Source organism: Passer montanus, unplaced genomic scaffold (genome assembly GCF_014805655.1).
Source record: "Passer montanus isolate IOZ18808 unplaced genomic scaffold, ASM1480565v1 scaffold7, whole genome shotgun sequence".
NCBI classification, from domain to species: domain Eukaryota; kingdom Metazoa; phylum Chordata; class Aves; order Passeriformes; family Passeridae; genus Passer; species Passer montanus.
This window is the reverse complement of record NW_024372147.1, coordinates 11,224,906-11,247,999: the sequence shown is the minus strand read 5'-3', so window position 1 is coordinate 11,247,999 and position 23,094 is coordinate 11,224,906. Positions and strand designations below refer to the sequence as shown.

Below are 23,094 nucleotides of genomic sequence, written 5' to 3'. Positions count from 1 at the left end.
TGAAAACACAGGACAGTATAAAAAGAAATTGTCTTGAATATTATATGATATATAATATAATTATATATCATATAATCTCTTACATAGCTATGATATTAAAATCCTTTAGGTTTTGAATCAAGTAATTTTCCAAACAGTTGCAGCAGCAGCTGCAGCACTGCATGAATAGATAGTCCTTGAGAAAAAGGGGAAGAAATTAAAATAAACAAATAAAATGTAGTAAAAAATGTAAACGAAAATTAAATTTTAAACATACAATATAAATTTGCCACAGGTCTTTGCATGAAAATTTGCTATGACCTCACACTTCATCAGTGTTTTGTTTCCCCATGCAAAGTGAAAAAATGATAAAAATACCAGTCTTTCAAACTTCTGAAATTGCTTCAAAGATATTCTTTGACAGTGAAAGTAATATTGACAATATTTGGTATCTTCTGTGGACATTTTTGCCAATTCGATTCAGTGCTGTTGAAGTTTCATTAGCTAAAGCCATCATATTTCAAGGTTTCAAAATGCAAAGTTATTTCATAGAATTCAGCAATTCCATGGGCAAGATACATTTTTTTTCATGTTAAGTGTTGTGGAAGAGGAAGTGATTTATCAATGGTATGTTGGCTTTCACTTCAGCAAATTTTTTGGTTATTTTCCTCAAAATTCCAAAGTCTGTGAAAAATCATTTAACTTCACTCTGCTTATAAAACCAGTTAAGAGGTGTGGGAGGGAAAGAGCATGTTTGCATCTGAAGTAAAAAAGAACAGCAATTTCTAGAAAGATTTTTTCCTTTTCTGTTTTTGACCAGTGATGGCTATAATGTTCTTCAGGGATCACTAGGTACAGATCCAGTTGTTAATGAACTCTTCTGGTCACTGGTTAAGGAATGATTTATTTTCATACCTTCCTTATCATTACTTTTTCAGTACTTTGTTTATTCCATTACCAATAGCTCCCTTGTGTCCCACTTCCATCTGCACAGACTAGGAAGAGCAGGTAATGAGTAAATTTATAGATGGAAATCCCTTATTACCTTAAAATCAGGACTGACCCATTTGGAGAGATACTAATGAACACTAAAGATTCTGTAAATTTGGGAATTTGGTCCAAGTGATTGGATAATGTAGGAAAGATGTAAATGTTATTGTGTTTGAAGATCTGTAGCTATTGCTTTGCTTTGAGATAGACTAATTTCCCATCTCAACAGCATTTCTGAACACTAATGATCTCAAAGTACACGGCATCTTTTTTCTATGTTAGTAATGAATTAGAACTTGCTTTTGTTAAAACCCCATTAACTTAGAAGTTATTAAGCCATACACAGCCAAATATTTTTGTCAATACTCATTTTCACACTTTATTATGGTCCATGCTAGACGCACAGAACAGGAAAATCCAAAGAAGTCAATGCTGACATTAAAGGGTACCATCTAAAGCCACTCAGATAGTTAAAGAAACCCTTACATAACACAGCTCTAAACCACCTTGCACAGACTACGCAAAAAAGGTTCAAGTCAAAGGCAGCCTGCAATGCAGTAATTGTAAAATCCACAGAAGTCAGTGGAAAAACATTAATAGGCCTCTGTAAGAATACCAAGGCTTCACATTTACACTATTATCACCATCTTCAAGTGGAAATTAGGCCAAGAACAATACACGTTCTTAGAAATCATCCTAATGTTAATGTCTTGCACATCCTTCCAGCACAGAGAATTTTTTATTAACATGTACTTAATACTAATTGCTAATAGACTCTATTCCCTTACAAAGTAATCTTGGAGACAGAACCTGCCTTCTTTCAAAACAAGCAGGCAGAGCAAGACTTGTTTTCTTTGTATAGACTGCCATGCCATGCCCCTTGTAGCTTGCTTCGATACACCTGGTGTGTTCATTCATCTAAAACTTTTCCAACATGTTAAAAAACTCTACCACAGTATTTGGATAGTAGCCTCAAAGACTCACATTTGCACTCACTGCATATGCAGTGCATAACAGAAATCAGTCAAAACTCATGACAGCTTATCACAATTTCAGGGACTGAATTCTGACAAGTGACTTTGGATTTACCCCAGAAGCTGCCAAATCTGCAGGAATTAAAAATTCATAATTTACCACAAATTTGTGGATATTTTGCTCTCTTTGAGTTGCACCTATGAATGGAGAAGAATCTATCTTCTCAGTGTAGTGATACATTTCTAAAGCACAAAGGGGAACTCCAGAGGCATGTAAAGTGTGGTAATTTCAATTAAAATCGTGAAATTATAAGAAATTATGCCAAAGGGTTTGCCTATGCTGGCTCAAAGCTTGCTGCTGAAGATGATATTTATTTGCTAACCTAAGAATGCATTTTCCACTGTCCAGCAGCTGGTTAAGAAGATTAATGACTGCTTTGTAGTTTCAATTAAACTCCTTCATCACCAAGAGGGACCAAACAAGTTCTGATTTCAAAAGTACTGCTTAAGAAAGAAGACCAGGGCTGCATAACACTGACATTTTATTAGAATTCATCTGTAACAAATGGAACTTGTGTCAGCAAAGAACTGATTTTCATACAGACTTCCTTTTGCCACCAATGTAACGAAGTAAGAAAATAAAAAGCACGCCTTTCATTCTGTAAAACATTTACGCGTACTACTAATTAGAGGTAATTGTATCTTTTTTAACAAGCCATTTTACAAGGTAATTTTTTAAAGTTTTTCAGTCTATGCATCCAAAACAAGAGCAAAGAACACAAGTTTTATTATCTTTGTAAAGACACTCCAAGCTTGAATGGCAAAGCCACATAATGGATGGTTATAATGAGACCTGCAGCCTTCTGATATCTGTGGAGTATCAGGGCACCAAGGGGAAAAAAAAATAAAAAACAAAAAAGAAAAAAGAAAAAAAGAAAGAAGAAAAATAAACATAAAGAAAAATGGGAGAGAATAAAAGGAAACAAAGAAAAAAAGCAGTTGCTTTTTTTTTCCTTTTTATATGTTCTGTGTCTTTTAAATACATACAAGTGGATTTTGTAAGCAATTTCTTACAGATGGGTTCAAGTTATTATTGGGTGTAGAATCAATAGGGCAGTGCATAGTACAAAGGTATATATAGAAAGTGCAAATCTCCTTAGAAGGTCACTCCTTCCTCCAGCCATCTTCTCCGCTATCTAACCACACAAATAAATTTTTTAAAAAGAGCTAAATTAAACTTTTGTATAAATCATTTTTATATATTTTGTGGGGTTTTTTTCCCATTGCAACTAATTACAAAATTAGACATAACTACACATACAAACGTAAATAATAGCACCGTACTGGTTATGCTGATGAAACCAATTTTAAGCTTGGAAATGTATGATGTATGTAGACAAAGATGCTCACAATTTAAATTAACTGTAGAATGCATATATTAGAATACAGAAAGTGGAATGCACATCAATGATGCTAAGAGCTGTCATAAGAAACAAAAAACCTGAAAGGAGTATTTAATTATACAACAGTTTTTCTCACAAACTGCCTCTGCTTTTTGTATTTCTTTTACTCCCTTATTTTTGTTGGAGTTTGCAAGACAGTCTGATAGGGAAAATGCACTGATCTGTGTACAGATCCAGTGTGCAGGAACCTTTTTCAGTCTATATTTTCAAAATGACACTTTGTTTTGTATTTCTGAATTCCTATATTTGAGTTGAATAACACGACCACACTACATAACCTGGCATTTCAATAATTATTTCAACGTATAAACCAAGAAAGAAGACGAGAAAGAAACATAGTGCACATTCTTCTCTGGTTTAGATGTAAGTTCTAGAATCTCATTCTGAGGTAGCCTTCTATAATACTTCTATTCCATATATATATTTATTTATATTTCTGTTTTGATTTTTTGGTTTGGGTTGTTGTTTTTTTCATTACAAAAGTGCTCAAATACAATTTCTGGAATTTGGTCTTTCTTATTTTTATTTCTCATAGGAGTGGGAAAATTGGAAGAAGAACTAAAGGTGTTGAGGCCACATGGAGAAGCCACAGCAATGCTCCTATTTGAAACCCCAAAGGAAGCATCATTTCATACTGATGTACTAACAATGGCAGAACACATGGTGACCAAGGTCAATGTAAATGGCATTTTAGAAAGAGTCTCAAAAAGTACTTTGTGCTGTTTAGACAGTTTTCCTTTTTCCTGGAATAAAATCTGTCAATCTCCAATGTGTCATGTGGGCTCAGTCTTGCTAGCCTTACATGAACCTTCCCACTGAAAGCAAGGGTTTGACTTTAGCAATCTGTTGACACAAGTGAATGAGCAGGACTTGGCCCAAAATAAATTTGAAAAAAAAAGAAAAGAAAAGAAAAAAGAAGACGCATAAGCACTGCTGATGTCAGCTGCTGCTACTGTGCTGCTACAGCTTGGCAATGACAGATAACACTATAACCGGTGACAAAGTAGGTTTGAAAAGCTAACCAGAAATAGATTTCCAATTTGTGAGCTATTCCATTATTAGAAATATGGAAAGATAAAGGGCCTTGACTACCTATGTGTTTTGGGTTACCATTTATTACCATCCATACTTGATTAGAAACTGGAAATGCATATTTTTCAAAATTGTCTGGTACATGTATTAAAATGTTTGAAAAGAATAACAGATATATAAACAAACTAAACTAAATACAAATGAAGGCTAACTTAAAGAAATACTATTCAAAATAGGCATCAAATATAAGGCACTCTAAATGTAAAATTAAAATAAACCCCAGCATCCCCAAACAATGCTGTATGCCACAAAACGTTTGATTTCACAGAGCAATGTGTGTTTGGCTTTGCCCTGTTACATACGATAAATGTAAATTATATAGCACACACTATAGACAGTATACTATTGAATACAATTTTAAAACATCTTAATACCTAGTATATTACAACATTCTCCCCTCCTAAAGGGATATGCACTGACCTTTCCCACATGCACACCTCCTACATTTAATAATATGATTTCTTATTGCACTATAGTGTTACAAATATTGAACTTCACTTGAAGCCTAAATCACATACTCTGTGTGCGTGTGTGCATGTGTGTGCTCTGTATGTGTGCATGTGTGTGTGTTCAAGTGGAAATGTGGACAGAAATATTATTTGGGATAGAGATGGCATTCAAATATCAATGATGTGCATTCCTCACTTCCCTTTCAAACAGAAGTTTATGGACCTAAAAATGCAGAGATGATCAAATTGTAGTCTGATATAATTGCAGTATATGGAAAAACTTTCCCAATGCTTTCATAAATCCAGGTATGTAAAGACTAATATGTTTATGGGCATGTGTGTGAAACTGTATCTGAATCCATCTGTATTCTCTGCAGCTATTACAGAGAGTCAAAAAAGGATAGACAGTAATACATATATATATATATATAAAAGAGAGAGGGTGTGAGTGTGCATGTGCATATGTGTGCGTGTGTGTGTATGTGCTAGCAGCATCTTTATACTTTGCGCCTCCCTGTTGATTCCAAAATAAACCAAAAGCCCCATTTTGATTTAACTGATTACAATGAATATTTTCTTAAAGAAAAAAAAACCCAAATAAAACTACAAAATTCATATCTAACAAGACTGTGGTACTGTAGGACTGCACAAAAATGTGCAAATTTTCAAAGTATCTAACATTTCTACAGCACAATATTACAGATAACAGTTCTACAGCTTAAAAAAAAATCTACATTTTTAAACAAAAATATTAACAGTTATGCAACCTTTTCTTTAATTCACTTCATCGAATGATAAACTCTTGTTAAAAAAAGGAAAAAGTTTACACAGTTAAAAATGAAGCACAGGTCAGCAGTATCTTTACAATACTAAAAAACTAAATCAAGGACTTTCTTTTTAAACATTCCCACATTTTCCCTTAAGTGTTATTATGAGCAGTATGATGGGAAACGGTGATGTTGAAGTAAAGAGTCCACTTTGTTTGAGAAGCCAGTACCCAAGCCTGCAACAAACACTTGCACTGAACTGCAGTTCTCAAAACTCCTCTTTGCAAAATTGTGTAATCCTGAATAAGATGATCACTCTTTCTGATTAAATTTCCTCTTCCCTTTAACTTCAACCAATGTCGAACCCTTGAGGTATCTGTAAATGAGATCCTTCAGACGCCTCAGTGGTCAGGATTCTTTTATTATGGTTAGGTTATTAAACTGTGAATTCTTGGTCCACATGGAATACTTCTTGTTGGGTGGGGTTTTTTTTTGTTGTTTTTTTGTTTTATATATCCCCAATATTTTGTTCATTTGTTTCTTTTTTTTTATTATTTTTTATTTTATATATCCCCAATAATTGCTCCTTAGCTAAGAGTTAAGAAGTACTTCTAAAGCACATTGTATGGCTCAGAAGCGGCTCTCTGGATCTTAAAGGGCCTGCAATAAAAATCCACAATGGGTTTTTATGTTGCATAGTGATCAAAGCTGCCCAGATACTCCAGTGCGGCTCGATAGCAGAACTGGTATTGATCCTAGAGAAAGAAAAATAGAAAACAAATGCATCAAAAAGTCAGCTTGTTGGTAGGTTTCTAATTTCTTTCAAATAATAGTGAATATTTTGTAGCTATAAACAAATATACTGCAGAGGCATCTGCAGTTCAGCAATATTCACTTGCTGACACCAACAGAAAACCTCTCTGAGTTACAACAGATGAAGACAGACACTCATTTAATGCAAAAAAAAAAAAAATCCACAGAATGCAGCTTCTTTTTGTGCAGAGACTATATACCCACCTACTGACAGTCTGTTATTCTGGATTAAAACAATACCAGCATAAAGCTTCCTTATGATAGGAACATGCTAGTATGCTTTCCCCCCATGTATTTGAAAATAAGTAGCAAATAAACAATGAATTCTACAGCTAATACAAAACACTAAGTAAAAAGGGCCATCACAGCTTGAATATGGAATTCTGTATGGAAAGCCATCAGGTTAAAAATCATGTAAAGAAACCAAAAGCAATCCCAAACTTTCAGTAATAAAGGCTTTGATGAAGATATGAAGATACCTTGGCCTGTGGCAAGAAAAAGACCTAAGGAGAAATATGGAGCTAAAGGACCTTATTCACATAAAACAGACTTCATTTCAACCTATACCTGGAAACAGAGAGAAGTTTAATGTGGTGAGAAATTTTCTTATACCTCAGATGAATCCAACATTTGTAAGTTTGTGTTATTCTCACCTCCATATAGCAGTCCTTTTGCACATTTATTTATGTTGCACACTTATACTAAAATGGCATGTCTACATATTTATTTCTAACTGCCATTCTTGGTTTAAATGGAGAAAAGTAAAAAATTTAGAAAACCCCAAACATAAAAGAAATTGCTCAAAAATACCAGGGATTCTGTTTATTTTTCTGATAGTGCTATGTGGTAGCTGTACAGGTTGCAGTTGTTAAGATCACAATTAAAATTCTTTCGTAAGCCAGGAAACTAATCAGATATTTGCTTCACTGAGGTGGTATGATTACTCATACTTCATTTCTGTTAGCTGGAATAGTTAGAACAGTGGCAGAATACATTGCACATATACCTGAATTCTAAGTGTACGTGTGGTCCACATGAAAGAGCTTTGTTTAATAAGGATTAGATTTCCTGGCAGTTTATGACACTGAATGAGAGATTTGTTTGCCACAGTATCCTGGAAGAAATGCATACAGAACACCTCTGCTTTCAGCAGTGGGGATGAAGGGTAGTATATAGAAATAAGTCAAAGCAGGGGGAGGGAGCATATATTGCAGAATTGAACACTGCATTTGTCAGGTAGGCTCAAAGAAGCATAGTTTTCTGTATACTTTAGTTATTTCTTGCAGGCAAAATGACAGAAAGCAGTCATTTTTCATTTTGCTTATCCAGAAGAATGATGGTAATGGAAAAGAAATGGAATTAACTCTTCAGTATGGTCACAGTGATTTACTTGGCTAACTGACAAGATTAAAAATAAATATCTGTATTTTTCATATAAGCTTTTATGAAGCTGTCTTCTTAGAAGTAGAACTACCCAGCTTCTATGGAACAAGTTTAATTTTCTTGTGGAAAATGGCAAACTCTGGGGAACCATCTTAAATTTCACAGACTTAATTTAAAGGCCAGTGTCAATCAAATTATACTTAATAAATGTGTGATCTAAAATGCTTCCCTTCTCTTGCCCTTTTTGTTGGTTCTCCTAATCTATTGGCTCTGGCTTTGTCCAGTTCTTCTGCTCAGAAATTATGGCAAAAATTAAGCACATTAACTGATAATGTTTAAGCATTCTTTGTGATGTGACAGATTTCCAAGCATAAAGGCCCAGGCAACTGGTCTATACTGCTTATTACTTTTTTTATTTCTCTATTCCACACCTAATAGCATAGAAATTATTTACACTATAGTTATCCTGAATGGTGAATTTACATTATGATTTTCAGGCCAAAGAGCCACTTGCTTGGTGACACAAAAAACCATGAAAATAATACAGTGTCAGTCTGAAGACATAATCAAGACCTTGCTCCCAGGGGTGGAAAAAAAAAATCCGTGGATCCACCTGCAGAAAGAATTTGCCTGCTTCTTTACTACCACATTTCTGCCAGGGAATAAGGATGAAATAAAAATGTGTGATGCTTCACAAATGGATTTTCTTAACTACCATAATTTAGGATCCACTATTGAAATGATTTTTTTTTCTTCCTCATCCTGCAGTAACTACTGCAATAACAGGAAATAGTCCTTGCAATGCCTTCATGGCAGATTTTACCCTCTACTCACAGGGCCAATATATGGCTTCAGATATAACTGCAAGCATGTTTTATACAGTCTTTATCTGTGCATATTTTTGCTTGCGTAAATACCACTTCTTTTCCATCACCATTGCATAAGGATACTGTTTTACTCACCTCTGTCTGTACCATGGCTGGCCGCTGTGTCCTTAACATTTTGACAGTCTGGAAGATGTCTACAACACCTTCATATCTCATTCTTTCTAACACAATGCTCAGGGTTATGAATACTCCAGTCCTTCCAACACCCGCACTGTTGAAGAAAATGAAGAGAAAATAAAAGGAAAAAACAAATATTATTTTACAGTTAATGCTGAAAGAATTGGCTGACAAATTCTTTGTGGTTACAACACACCATATGTGTATAAATTTCTATATGGGGAAAGGCCCACTAAGCAAAATTCCACAGCAAATTACCACATGGCATTCAAAAGAATAACTGCACTCAAGCTAACCTTACATCTACTGAGTACATCCAGACTCTCCAGTCTTCCTTGCAAAGACTTGGTTTGTTCATTCAGATATACAATAGTCACTGTGTGGTGAAGGCAAATGTTAACATTTGTTGCCAATATCATACATTGGAACTGACAGGAGAAAATGAAACCAAAATGCATTTTACTGCTTGCTTTACTTTAGTTCATCAAGTATATGCCCTGTTTTGTACATCTTCACTGTGTTATTTTCCCTTCTACTTTAAGTTAGAAGTATGGATGTTCATTTAATATTGAACTTGTTCATACATTGTCCAATTCAAATAACGGACAGAGAAAATTCTCAATTCAGGTCGTATTCAAATCTGGAAGTCTGGATCTTTGCTTTCCAGTGCTGACATACATTTACCATGTTTGTCTACATTAGTATTAAAAATATTCTTTGAGTATATATGTGGCTTGTTTGCTCTCTGTTCTGTCCTATGTTTCTGCTATTAGCTTTAACCCTCAAGAAGTGATGGAAATTCTTGCCATCAATAGAGCCAATAGCTGTCAACTTTTAAAATTAAACAATCACTTATTCATGACAACTATCCTTTGCAAAAGAGACAGGTAACTACAAAGAGAAAAAGACTTTCTAATTCTGAACTTCTGTGGATGGAAACCAAGCACCTCGTCATCTATCTCACAGCTGATGCTAATAATTTCACAATTTTCTCCAGCCAGATAACCTTGGAAAGCTGAACATTCATGAGACCAGACAGATGAATGGAACAGCATGAACAACAGGGAAATCCTGAAGAACTCTTGAATATTCCTATGAATTATGACAGAAATCCAGCAAATTCACAAAACTAGCGTAGAAATTGAATGTTCAAACTGTATGATTGTATTTCAGTGTTTGGTCTAGGTCAGAGATCTTCCGGGGCTATTAGACATATGCAATTGGATTTCTCAATTTTGCATAGGCTGTGTGCCTTCAGATTGCTGAAGCCAATGAACAACTGACACACCACTCGACAGAATATCATGTTGTCAGTGGTGATTTACCTATATGATACAATGACAGTCCTGGACATCTAAAGCAATTGTAGTGTAAGGTACCTGATGAGGTAAATTAGACAGCTAGAACTTAAGAAACATCCTGAAAAATCCTGGAACCTGCCCGTTGGAATCAGCTTGTATATTACAGACCTGATGACAGTGTGATCTAAACTAAGTAGCCCAGAAAATCACCAGGAGAATGAACACAGACTACCATTTTACATTCTCCTGTTCTGCCATTTAAATACTAAAAAAAGAAATCTAAATGTGTGAGAGGATTTTGGCCTCATGTATTAGACAAATCTTGTTACTTTAAAAAAATTACTTGGAAATCTCAAGCAAAAAGAAGAAATTAATTTGTTGGCTTGGGTACTTAAAAAATCAGCAGGTGTCTCCAGGAGAGACTTAATGAGGAAGAGAAACTAATATGGGAACCTCTCAATGCTTGCAAATCCTAATTGGTCATCAGGTGTAATGTCTTGAGAAAAGCCTGTAGGAAATTGATCCTGTTCCCCTTAGAGTGGCAAACATGCTTTAACATCAAAACAATTCCTATCCAAAAATGCTTAGGATTTCTATAGTAAAGAAATCCTTCATGATGCATTATGACTCCCCGTGATTTATAATTTAGACTAGAAACTAAAGTTGAGATGCTTTAATGAACTATGTGGATGTATTGATTTTTTTGTAGAGAGAAGTTTATTATTACAAATTTATCTTGCCTGCGTTCTGGAAAAGGTCTCCCTCAGTCTTGAGCTAAAAGCTAGAATAAAAAGACTACAAATATCTAATACCAATTTAAGTGAAATTTTTCTTCAAGATGAATAGCCCACTGGTCTCTTAAATAGTTTTAAGTTTCTGCCTCATGAGGTTAGAAATTTTTTAATTCAACACACTGACCTATTTGTCAAAATATGCTATAAAAATGCTACAGAAAAAGAAAATTTAGAGTTGTGGGTTATGGGGGTTCACTGTGGAAGAGAGAAAGCAAGCTTGTGAAAATTGTAGAGTGTAAGGGAAACCCAAAGGAAATCACACTGGGAGAGTTTTAATTCACTGTATAACTCATCATGGTACAAACTGGAGGCATTATTTTAGTAATTCCTCAGAGACTAGGAAAGTACAGGTATCCAGGATCTTGTGTTTCCTGAAAGAAATAAGCAAACTTACTAAATTTGCTAGGGACACTTCCTGTTTGTGTAAGTTGACTAACACTGGCAATGATGATTAGCATTACCAGTCCCTAAACAGTCATTACAATAATGATAAAAACATTTAAAAAACAAGTCATGATTAGTTACACTACATTTGACTTTGTTTCTAGAAAAGTCAATGGTAGAAGTCCATAATTTTACCATGAAAGATTACATCCATTTGGGAGGGATATGTAATGTACTGTAAGCAGTATTCACTGTAGTCACAAGTGGACAAGTGTGCATGGTACAAAGAACCTAGAATAAAAATACCGCTTTGCTTTCTTATCTGCATAGAGGCATAAATATTCCTTATTACCCCTGTCCTCTCAAAACTCATTAATGTTGAAGAATAAGGCTTATTCTTATCTGGGTTGTTCTTCATCCCCCTTGTGTAATGAATCCCAATCAGTGCTCTGCAATGCTATTCTCCTCAGCAGCCTATAAAAAATTTAGGCACACAAAAAAAGTAGGATTCAAGTATTCCAATACATTTATTTTGTCTGTCTTTCAGATTAGAGGATCATAAAGAACTCAACTTCTGTTTAACCCTGACTTTAGAAAGATGAAAATTTTTCTCTCTCTGTTTACTAGGCTCTAGTAAACTCATTCATTTTTCTTCATGATAGTATTGGCTTGGAGTAAGACCTTGCAACCTGTGTCAGTATTTTGCATCTCTGTAATATAAATAATAATATTTAATCTACAAAAAAAATTTCACATTACAAAAAAGAGTATCTAAGATCCTAATGGAATTTATAGAAAACAATTTATTAAATAAGACATAAGAGATAAAGATATTATTTTTGGCCATCTGCTATAGGCTCTAGAATACTGTAGAGGAAATAAATAAAAAATACAAGAATATTAAATGCTGAATTATTTCTAACCACCACGCGAGCCATTTTCATCTGCATATCAATTGCAAAGGAGGGAAGTCATCACATCAAAAATGAGCACAAAGTTCTGAAGCTGGAACTCATCAACTCAAACCTCAATGATTTCTTTGACAGGCAAAATTTCTAAACATCACTTTCTATTCCATCCCCTTTCATGAGATAGGTACCTTTATTGTTTGGGGGGTTTTTTTTGGTTTTTTTTTTTTTTTTGCCTTAGCTTGATTGCTACCAATGTGCCACTGAGATGCAACTAGCTTGCTTGCAGCAAATAATTCCCAACAATGTAAAAGCCTCACTTTTAATTTCTAGTGGAAAAAATATCAGATGTAGCAGCCTGTGATAAGGCTTTTCCTATGCCTTCTGTGTGCAGCACTGACCAGACTGCTTTTATGCTGCATTAGAGGCATTTATAAGTGAAAAAAATGTTTCCACATATTTTTGAAGAACCATTTATTGTATAAATGGAATATCACAGAACAGTTCCCATTTCATAAAGCAGTTCATGTTGTTCCATTTTAGATCCTCTATTTGATTACATTATATGATAGCTCACCTCTAAAATGTTGTTTGAATACATTCGCCAGAGTCAACAATCAACTAGAAAAAAGCCCAAATCTGCTTATAATTTGTTTTTAAGCTTTGTTTACTTACCTGCAATGAACAGAAATTGGTCCATCCTGACCAAATTGCTCTTTTGTTTTATGCACTTGGCCTATGAAGTCAATAAATCCTTCTCCAGACTTTGGCACTCCTTGTTCTGGCCAGTCAGTGAACTGGAACTGCCTCACTGTTCGGGACTGACCATCCTTTAAAAAAACACACAGATAAAGCATGTTGCTGTGGCTTAAAGTTGGTCAGCGAATAATCATAATGACAATCACAAAGTAAGGGTTTTGAGAGGAGCTGGGGAATGGCTAAGATTACGTTTATGGAAACTCTTTCAATTGCAGTACTACTATTGAAGCTTTTGCATCAGCCCAGAAGTATTATTATCAGATTCATTCACAATATTGCATGGATTCTCTTCCACACTGCATAGGAGAGTTGTCTGGCATTCTGATGGTGTAAAAAGTGTGCCTGAGGCCAAAGCCTTAACAGCCAGGGTATATGACTTTTTTGGTATACGATGTTTTGAATCCTGTGGACTACAAATTCCTTTATATACAGACCGGGTAGAATAAGGTCATCTAATCTGACTTTCCATTTCTAAGATATGCTCAACTACTTCACAGCAGGAATAGCTTCACTGATAAGATTTGTTTAGTTATTGCCCTCCTTGCAGATGTTATCTTTAATAGTAAGCTGCTTTCTATGAGGTAAACACTTTTCCTGGAAGAAAATGGATAAACAAGCCAGTTGTTTAACAAATTTCCCTTCAATAATGGTTCATTTAATTCACTAACAGCTTGGAGTTAGTTAAAATTGAGAGGAAGGGCTTCCTTTCTCAAAACAAGCTATCTGAAGCTCTTCAATCCCCGTGGTTAGGAATACTAACAGTATTTCTTAAAAGTGTAGAATACAGCACTATAGTTATTTTTATAATGAAACTACTGGAATTACTAAATGCCAACTTGTGCTATCAGCCTATTTAATGTGTAAAAAGTCAGGACATGAAAAATGCAATACAAATGAATAAAGCAAATTTGTTCTGCATTTTAATACATTGAGGATTTTGACGTTGTCAATCTGCATGACTGTAATGTTCAAAATCATGGCAATATGAGATACTGATGTTAACTGATGCCTCTAGACATCATGTTTTCTAAGCATCTACCCTGTCATGCCTTCAAAATGGTCTTCCATTAAGTGAAACTCGTGAAAAATTGAACTTTCTTCTAGGTAAAACTCATGAAAAATTAACATTATTACTGGAGATGCCCATCAAAAAGCAGCAAGTTATGCTGGAGGCAAGAACAATCTTTCTTTCTTTTTCCTTAGCCCACAAGCATTCAACTGTTACAGACCTTTGAAATTATATAGAAGTGCTTTTAAATATAACCAAAGGAAACCCCAATAATTTGCTTTTATATTTCCTCTGGTTCTGTGAAATTTTGCCTCTTGTGTCTCAGATAAGTGAGGAAAACAGAAAAAATGTGTCTGACCACCAGCAACTACTCCATAAGAGGACACGCCTGCTGTGTACTTCCACTAGATCCCTGTGACAATTTAGCAGCCTGTATCTGTGAAACAGATTGTTTTCTCCACTTAAACAAATATGTAATGTTTGAAAATATTCACCCAATTGGATTTCTTGTGGGCATCAACACAAAGAACTAAATGTTTACTTCCAAAAATGGCATTTTGTTAACACAAACATCTCTGACAATGGCTTCCATAATCGCATTTTCTCCAAAAAAGACACAATGAAATTGCATCCTCCAGGTAGCCTTAGGCAGATGATATAAATTTATCAAGAATACACAAGTACAGGTTGATTCCCTTCAAAACAACTGTTCTATTCCATTGCCTTCCATTCTTTAAAGTAAAGAAAGGAAACTTAAAGTCTGACTTACTTGCAACATGCTGTTAAGGAGATGGAAACTATTCAGCAGTTTATGACCCTTATAGGACTTACACTAAATAACAGTAACTTTTTCCAGACAGAATAAGTAAGGAAGACACTAATTTATTTAAGTCCAGTATATCACTGGAAAGTTAACACATTTCTCTGTCATAAATAGATCCAATGGTAAATATTTCTTTTTTGGTGTGTATATATCAACTGTATTAGTATGTTTCATGATTTAAGTAACTCAGTATTCCAATGCAAGTCTGTGAAATGACAATAAACCTCTGTTATTTAATGTTATTTAATGAGCAGAGAAGTAAAGTTACTTAGTCTATGTTAGACTAGCATTAAAGCATATGGGGAACTGATCTGCAATTTCTTACAGCTCCCTCTGCTACTGACATTATAAAGAGTGTTGATTTCTTTTAATGAGATTCTTGCCAACAGCAGTCCAGATACAAATGCCAAATTTTATTAAAATCTTTACTTTTAAATACTGTGACAGTTTGCACAGTTGTCAAAATAAGTACTTTCAAATCCCTGTGTGGCACAGTGGGCTTTTAATGTTTTATCCTATTTAGTGACCGCTTGAATTTATTCTTCCTCCTCACAGGGGATATTCAATTGTCTTTTGATTACACTTTAGAATTGATAATACTCTCTTACAGTCTCACTAATAGTTTAGCCTTAAATAAGACTGATTTGACCTCTTGAGCTTCAAAGCAGTTAGAAGCAATAACTTGAAACAGTTACAGAGGTCAATTTCACCATACAACAACTCACAGTTCAGTTTCAGAAATAAAAGAGAGTTCCACACCAGATAGTTTGTGCTGGCACCTACACCGGTACAGTGCCTCATTGTTTGTTCCTGTGGAGTAACTGGTCATCTTGGCTCTGCCAGAGCATGGATGGTGTTGTAGCAGTACAGATAGATTTGGAGATGAGAGGGAGAGAGGACGTTTGCAATCACTCCAGCTTTTGCTCGTTTGAGTGCAACAATTCAGTCAAACTATTTCAATTACTGCGTGTGACACAAAAGCCTAACTGGGTGTGACACAAAAGCCTAACTAGAGGAAAACTATAATGTACATTTTGGTAAGTATTTCCCACTTCTTCCAGTAAATTTGGAAAGAGCTATAATTTTCCAGCATAACTGGAAAATTTAGGATGGTGCTGTCAGCTCATTGAGGAGTTTAACAAAATTTGGACCATCAAGATAAAGAGATTGTTAAAATTTGAGAAGTAATAACATGTGATAGGAAAATGTTATATCAGGACCTTCAATGTGCCTAATGCTTTCTAAAAGAGGCTTATTAATATCATGTTAAATAAAGTTAGTTCTCATCAATTTAATTATTTAATTATTTGACCCTTTACTGGTTTGATAGCTGTAGGTAAGCAGACTTGCCTAAATATTTTACTTCAATACAAAGTCTTGAAAGGACTTTTTTAAAATATAAAATATTTGGGGACACTTCAATTGCAGCTATTTCTTTTTGTTATAACTATAATTTTGTGATCAGAGCTTTGTGAACTATGTCACATAATAACTCTTCCAACTTGAGACAGACTTGCAATGAAAATCAATTAAAACTATCAGGATATTTGCAGTGAAATTAGATTTGACTATCTCTGCTTGCAAGTGTGTTTAAAGACTGATGCTAGGAGCCAGTTCTCCACTTCTCTTAAGCACAAATAGGCTATAGAAGATATGAGTCATATGATTCTTACTACATTTCAAATAGAATGAAAATCAGATCCAATGTATCTGTAGATACATTGGATCTGATTTTCATTCTATTTGAAATGTAGTAAGAATTTACAAAAATCTACAGCTGAATCTCATTTACCAAACAAAAGATTCTTCAAGGCTGACTTGATGCAATTATTATCCAATTTTATTTGAGGTTCACATTAAAAGCAGTGGTCTAGCTAAACATGAGGAAGGCTAATATTTCAGATGCTGACAGGCAACTCTTAAGTAGCCACTCATGTTATTCCTGGGCATTACATCCTGCTATTTTGCTTGAACAAGTCTTATTGCACAGTGCCTACAGAAACAGAGGCTGGCAATATGTTTTCCTGCCACACAGACCAAAGTGTTAGAAATCAAGTCTGCGAAATACCAAATATATATTAAAAGTTTATGTATGTTTAATCTTATATGAGTACTCAGTTTTGGACTCAGCAATTCAGATAAGAAATGAAGTATGAAAATGAGGATGCTAAGGTCACAGCTGCATGTATCTACTCTGCAGATACACTAGAGATCTGAAAATATACTACATGAAAAATCAAATCATAATGTGCAAAGCTTGTCCAGCTTTTCATATGAATATCATTTGCTTTGCAGTTTTAAAATCTCAGTATATTAACCTTCATACTCACTCAGCCTCAAGGGTGGTGCAAAAACAAAGCAACACTCTATGTTGCAAAAATTGTACCCAATAATAATCAAGGGGAAAATGAGGAAAAAGAGAAAAATAGTCTTCAAATAATCTAATGTATTTTGGCACAAATCATTCAGAACTATAAAATTGTGCTGCCCAGATGCTAGATCTGAACGAAGTCAATCATTCCTACAGAAAGATCCCATGTATTTAAAAATAACTTCATCTGATTTTTTATTCTTGCTTGTAGAAAGTATATCTCTAGGGTTTTCTTAATAATAATAATAATAAAAAACCTGAACACATTAAAAAGAAAGAAATAAACATTTTTTTTTAAACTTACAGGAACAAATGTAATGCTATGTTGACTTACCCTTGCATCTGTAACCTTGAATTCCCTCAGAATATACTGTGGCATGTTGTACTCTGCCATTGGATCTACCACAAAATACTGATATCTGGCCGAGCGCTCCGCAGGCCAGTACTGATGGCATTTTTCCTATGAAATAACAAAGTAAAATACATTTCCTATTACTTAAGAGCACTACCATAAACTGGTATAAACCCTTTTTTACTCAGCTAAGTATGATATTAATGGAAAATGTCAACAGTGACAGAACATAAGCTGCTTGTGTTGGTGTAGAGTAAAAAATTATCTTTAAAACTGCATTGCAAAGGGTTTCTCATTGGTTGCCATATATCTGAACTTGTTTATACTTCTGCTCAGTTTTCTTGTCTATCAGTGACAAGAGCTATCCTTAATCTAATTTTCAATGGTGAATTTTTATTTCTATTTAAATCTTGATACCACCTTCAGTTTTCTTCCTTTTTGCTTGTTGGGGAAAGTCCCCCCAGCCTCAGTCATTACTCTATCTCTGCATCCACTAGCTTCATCCTGAATAATCCCTTTTCTCGGACACATGGCCTAACTCAGATTCCACTTATCAGATGCCAGATTTCTCTTGATGTAATTCTGTCCAGATAGCAGACTGCTTCGTTCCTTCCAGCAGAGAGAGTACCAATGAAATTAGTTTAGAACTGTAAACTGGGGGATGAAACTTTAATGTGCAGCACAGAACACACAGAAGTAGTTCAGATCTAAAAAATACCACACTTTTTAAAAACATTTTTACAAGGAGATGCTGCAAAAGCAAAGTTTCCAAATAAGAGATCCTTCTTGTTCAATCGACAGCAATGGTCTCTCTTGCTGAATCTCAGTGTGTCCCACAAAAAACATGCCATGTCTAGTTTGTCCATTGCAACACATCAACAGATTGGAAAAATTTACACCTATGACCAGGAAGGCCACTCCTATTTCAAAAGAAGATGGAACCAAAATTCTCATCTTTAGATATTCCTAAGAATAAAATATTTGAATGAAAGAGCTGCTTTAACCAACATTTTAGTAAAGGAATATTAGAGCAGTACTTACTCTGCCCATTTCTCGTAGCTTAGTGAGCATGACCACAATTGTAGAGTTATGCTCCCAGAGCATTCTCCAGAAGTCTTCAGTTGTTTCTGCTAAAGGACCCTGTGTAGCTATGTAAGCTTTTTGTTGTCTATGTTAAAAAAAAAAGTAGATTAAGAGTATTATTTTGGATTTATAGTCATGTTCTTTGCTTATATGAAAACATTATGTGGAGGGAAAATGTATACTGTTAATAATGAGCACATTAAAACCTTATTATGATTGTTTAATCAAACTATAGTTTTTTATTTTTAGAACTTTGAGAGGAAAATTACTCTGTTAATATTATGATGTATGACTTTATCATTATTATTTAAATTTTAATGCAACTCTAATTGCTCAATTTTGTGTGCTGTAAAAAGCACTTAAGAAACACTTAGTTGTGCTGGTTCATTTTATAGAAATAACTGTCTAACAATCTATTAAGTTTAGGAATTATAGCATCAAGCAGTTTCTTTATTAACTTCATTTCAACAGTCTGGTGCCTCTAGCAAAAGTAAGGCAAGAAGAAAATTTGGGAATAGAGTGTGAATTTCCAGGCCCTAATATCCTGTTAAGGAAAGCTACCACCAAAATGTTAAAAGATTGGATCAACAGCTTCATAAGATGATGACCAGCTTGTGTTGCTCTTGCCTCTTTCAAGCAACAGCAATACCTTTGAAGGTGATAGTGGAGATGAAGTTTATTTTCAATTATGAGCTGAGGCTCAGAAAATTCGCTTTGTGGATATGGATACTCAGGCATACCTATACTATGGCAAACATAGGCAAACGATGCCATTTCCCTTTCATGTCTTTTTCAACCAGCTGCTTTAAGTCAGCTGAGGGCATATTGCTCATGAAGATACCAGCTGGCTGCACATCTGTTTATATACAAAGGGCCTTTGTTGGTTAGATCAAGTCCGAGTCAGTGTTCCAACACCATAGCTTATCACCTTGACACACAGAGTGTACCTCCTGTATCTTGTTCCTATATATCTTTTTAAGCAGAAAACTGTGAAGAAATAGGGGTCCACATCATAAGCATGCTTAAAGTCTCATAATTTACAACATGTAAAACATACTGAGAGCTCTCAGTGGCTTAAACACAGGTAAAAATATAAAATTTAAGATTCTATGTAATTAAAAAAATTTTGTATATTACGTGGGGAAAAAATATAAACTAAAATTTTAACTAAAATTTTGAAAAACACCCAATCAAACAAGCCCTGAACAGACAAAAAACCTACTAGATTTCAATACTAAGTATTGTTATTTTCAATGTAATTACATAAACAATTTTGTAAACTTTTAAAACAGTGAAGATAAAACACATCACTTATTGTACCTGTATCCATCAATGAAACTGGCATTTATATAATCAGAGCCTTCAACTCCTCGGATAGGCTGCAAGCATACCCTTGTGGATTCATATGGCATAATATTGACAAGGCGGTTTTTGAATTTATTACATGGAAGATTGGCACTGATGAATCTTGAAGTGTGAGCCTTAGAGCTAGCAAGACGCTGTTGAAAACAAATAAAAGAATTAAGGCCAGGCATAACAAAGACAAGTGACACTATCAGGTTTTATAATTTCTGCTCAGTAGCCATTAATGAATAATTTCAACTTCAGATGCTTACTTTTCCATATTCTGTTGCATTACCCAAGTATTTGTAAAACTTCTTTAATACCTTTTAAAAGTACAATGTCTGCTCCATTAGTGCATTTGGACGAATTCCAGTATTAAACCACTATACAAACACATATTTCAAGATATAATAACAATAAAGGAACAACATGCTTGTTCACCCTCAACTGAATGGTTCTTGTCCAGACACTCATTGAGAACTGGATTGTACTTTTTAGAAAGAACCATCTTTCTTATTTAAAATTTTAGTCTAATGGTGTCTTTCATCTTTTGATTACTGGAAACAAGCAGTGGAGAACAGAGCAGCTTCAGTGTTACATCATTTGGTTTTGGTTACCCACAACATAAAATCCCAGTACCTTAAATTCCAGTTCCATTCCTGTGACATTCTCTCCTGTTTCTATCTGTGTCAGCTTCTGGATATATGCATACAGGTTTCTGGCTGGCACTTCGGTATTTCCACATGTCACTGCTTCCAGCAGTGCATCATGGATAAAGATGTACTGGTCCTCAGTTTGAACCATGTAATTCCTCTGTGCTCTCATTAGAGTTACGTGGCCATAAATATCTACAGTCTTTTCATGCTTTATTCTCTCTAACATGGCATCTATCACAATGAAACAGCCAGTCCTGCCGACTCCAGCACTAAAAGAAATGAACACAGGAGAGAAAACATGGACTGTTTCATTCACTATGCTTACTTTTACATAATTCAAGATTTAAAATTTTGTAATGCTGATTTACACAGCACATGTTTCTGAATATGAACATCAGCTTTTACAAAAGAGGTTGGTACCCTGAAGTATGTAAACTCCTTAAATATCCATTAAAAGCAATTGAGAACACAGAATGCTTTTATATGAGATCTTTGCGACTTGCAGTTTCAGGTCTGACTATAACAGAAATAAAACACCTTGCAACATGTTCTCAAGATGTATGTTCTTAACAATGGAAATTACTGGAGATGATAAATAAGAATTCAAGCTTTGTTTTTAGCATGATTTCTAAGTCATTAAATGTGCTGTTGTTGCTATTCTCTTTACAGAAGTAAATTCATTGGAAAACAGTAATCTGACAGAAAATGAGTCTTACATATTTCTATTACACTTTGCTGGTACGCTTTCCACCCATCTCCTTACCGTGGCGATGGGGCTTCTGTTAACACAGTTTGTTCTGTGCTCTGCTGTTTCACTTGGCTAGGACATACTGTTAGTCTTTGCAATGCAGACGCATGAGTAGATAGCTGTGCTAGCTGTAGGCTGGGAAAACCTGACTGTTTGGATGACAACGGCAGCGAACCAAATCAGACCACCTTTTTGTATGATTGAACTTAACGAAGTTTTGCTCCAAGTACTTGCATATAGGTAGCTAAACTAAGCTAAAGTGTAAAATGTGATGGAATTTGTACATTGTTTTTCTCTCCAGGATCACGTCATGCCTGCAACAATGAATTATGATCCCAGGCTTTGTAAATGCCGAACTTTTCTCAGATAGTGACTGAAAATGAAATACATCATATAGTAAGCAACAGTTTATAAACCCTCAAGACACTGAGATTAGCTAAATTAAGAATATTTAAGAATGCTAAGAACTCTAATCTTCTGAGTATAAATAGAAAGAAACAAAACCAAGCTTCTAGAGGACAACTATATAAAACCCAAAACTTCTCACAGTTTCTATATTTTCCAGATATATTAAATATTGTAAGTCTATCCTGAAATTGAGAGGTAAGGTCAAAGATTTATTCCTTGTATTTATTTATTTTTCTTATTTCTTAAGAATCTTTGCCAATTACCAGCAAAACTGAATTTCCTTATAACCAAATCAAAAGGAAGTACAAAATGGAAAGCTATGTTATCTAACATAAGGCAAGTCTTCTTTCTAAGACAGCAGAATTACATATTGTTAATCACATGCTCATGCCAAGGATTACTCCTCCAAGCAGCAGACCCCCTTCAAACAGCTGAGGACATCTACTGATAGACCAAACACATCAATCTCAACTTTCTTAGATGCCACTCTGACAAGAATTAACCCGTAAAGAAAATTTACCTATCAGGGATATTCATCAGTGGGAACTGCCAAGAAGGAAAAATAAAAAGAAACAAAATTATAGTTATCCTAACTAAACAGTAGTTAATTTCCTTGTATAATAAAAGATCGCTATTTCAGGAAAACCTGTTGTCATTAACGTTGCTAAAAATCATGGAGAAAACCTTAAAAAGCTCTCTCACTATTGTGATGTCCTTGGAGGTTTTTTTGTTCTTGTAATGGAAATCAACAGAAGTAGGACATGTTTGTACGTCAGATTGCTTTGTATCATATTTTAAACCATTACTTCAATAATTGCTGTTCACATTCAGTTTTTATCAGTTTAGTAAGTGTGGGCCAAGTGAGAAATATGAAAATTTGGCAGCGCAGATTTTCTCAGTAATCTAGAATATATTTCTTTTTTCTATGATGTATTAAATTGCTATTCCAACATCATGTTTATAACTGGATATGCCATTTTTCAGATTGAACATCAAAAAGGCCACTGGTACATACAGACCACAGCTGCAAAATCTGAAGCCAGTTATAAACTTACACTTCAGCTGGAATGAGCAATTTTCAGTTCTTTTCATGTCTTTTGTTACCATTTATATATTTATTTTTTCCATGAGCAAGATCAAAGAGTAATATCTATTAGCATACTCTAGCACAGAAGATATTTGCTAGTCTACAGAATTATGCAGAAGTTGTGAAGATCATGAAAGCAGATCCAAACACATT

At 34.6% G+C, this 23,094-nt stretch overlaps 1 protein-coding gene across 2 annotated transcripts in view; it reads right to left on the bottom strand.

Moving 5' to 3' along the window:
- Positions 1-2,468: 2,468 nt before the first annotated feature.
- PTPRD (protein tyrosine phosphatase receptor type D) overlaps positions 2,469-23,094 on the bottom strand; it is a 1,150,086-nt gene continuing 1,129,460 nt past the window's right edge. Inside the window, exons 39-45 of one of the 2 annotated variants that reach the window (XM_039729799.1) lie at positions 20,682-20,967; positions 20,019-20,197; positions 18,657-18,783; positions 17,598-17,723; positions 12,977-13,131; positions 8,873-9,008; positions 2,469-6,469 (exon numbers count right to left, since the gene is read on the bottom strand). In XM_039729799.1, the coding sequence (XP_039585733.1) occupies positions 6,401-6,469; positions 8,873-9,008; positions 12,977-13,131; positions 17,598-17,723; positions 18,657-18,783; positions 20,019-20,197; positions 20,682-20,967 (1,078 nt within the window). In that variant the 3' untranslated portion in view covers positions 2,469-6,400. The remainder of the gene's footprint in view (positions 6,470-8,872; positions 9,009-12,976; positions 13,132-17,597; positions 17,724-18,656; positions 18,784-20,018; positions 20,198-20,681; positions 20,968-23,094) is intronic. The other variant, XM_039729798.1, reaches the window with a different exon arrangement.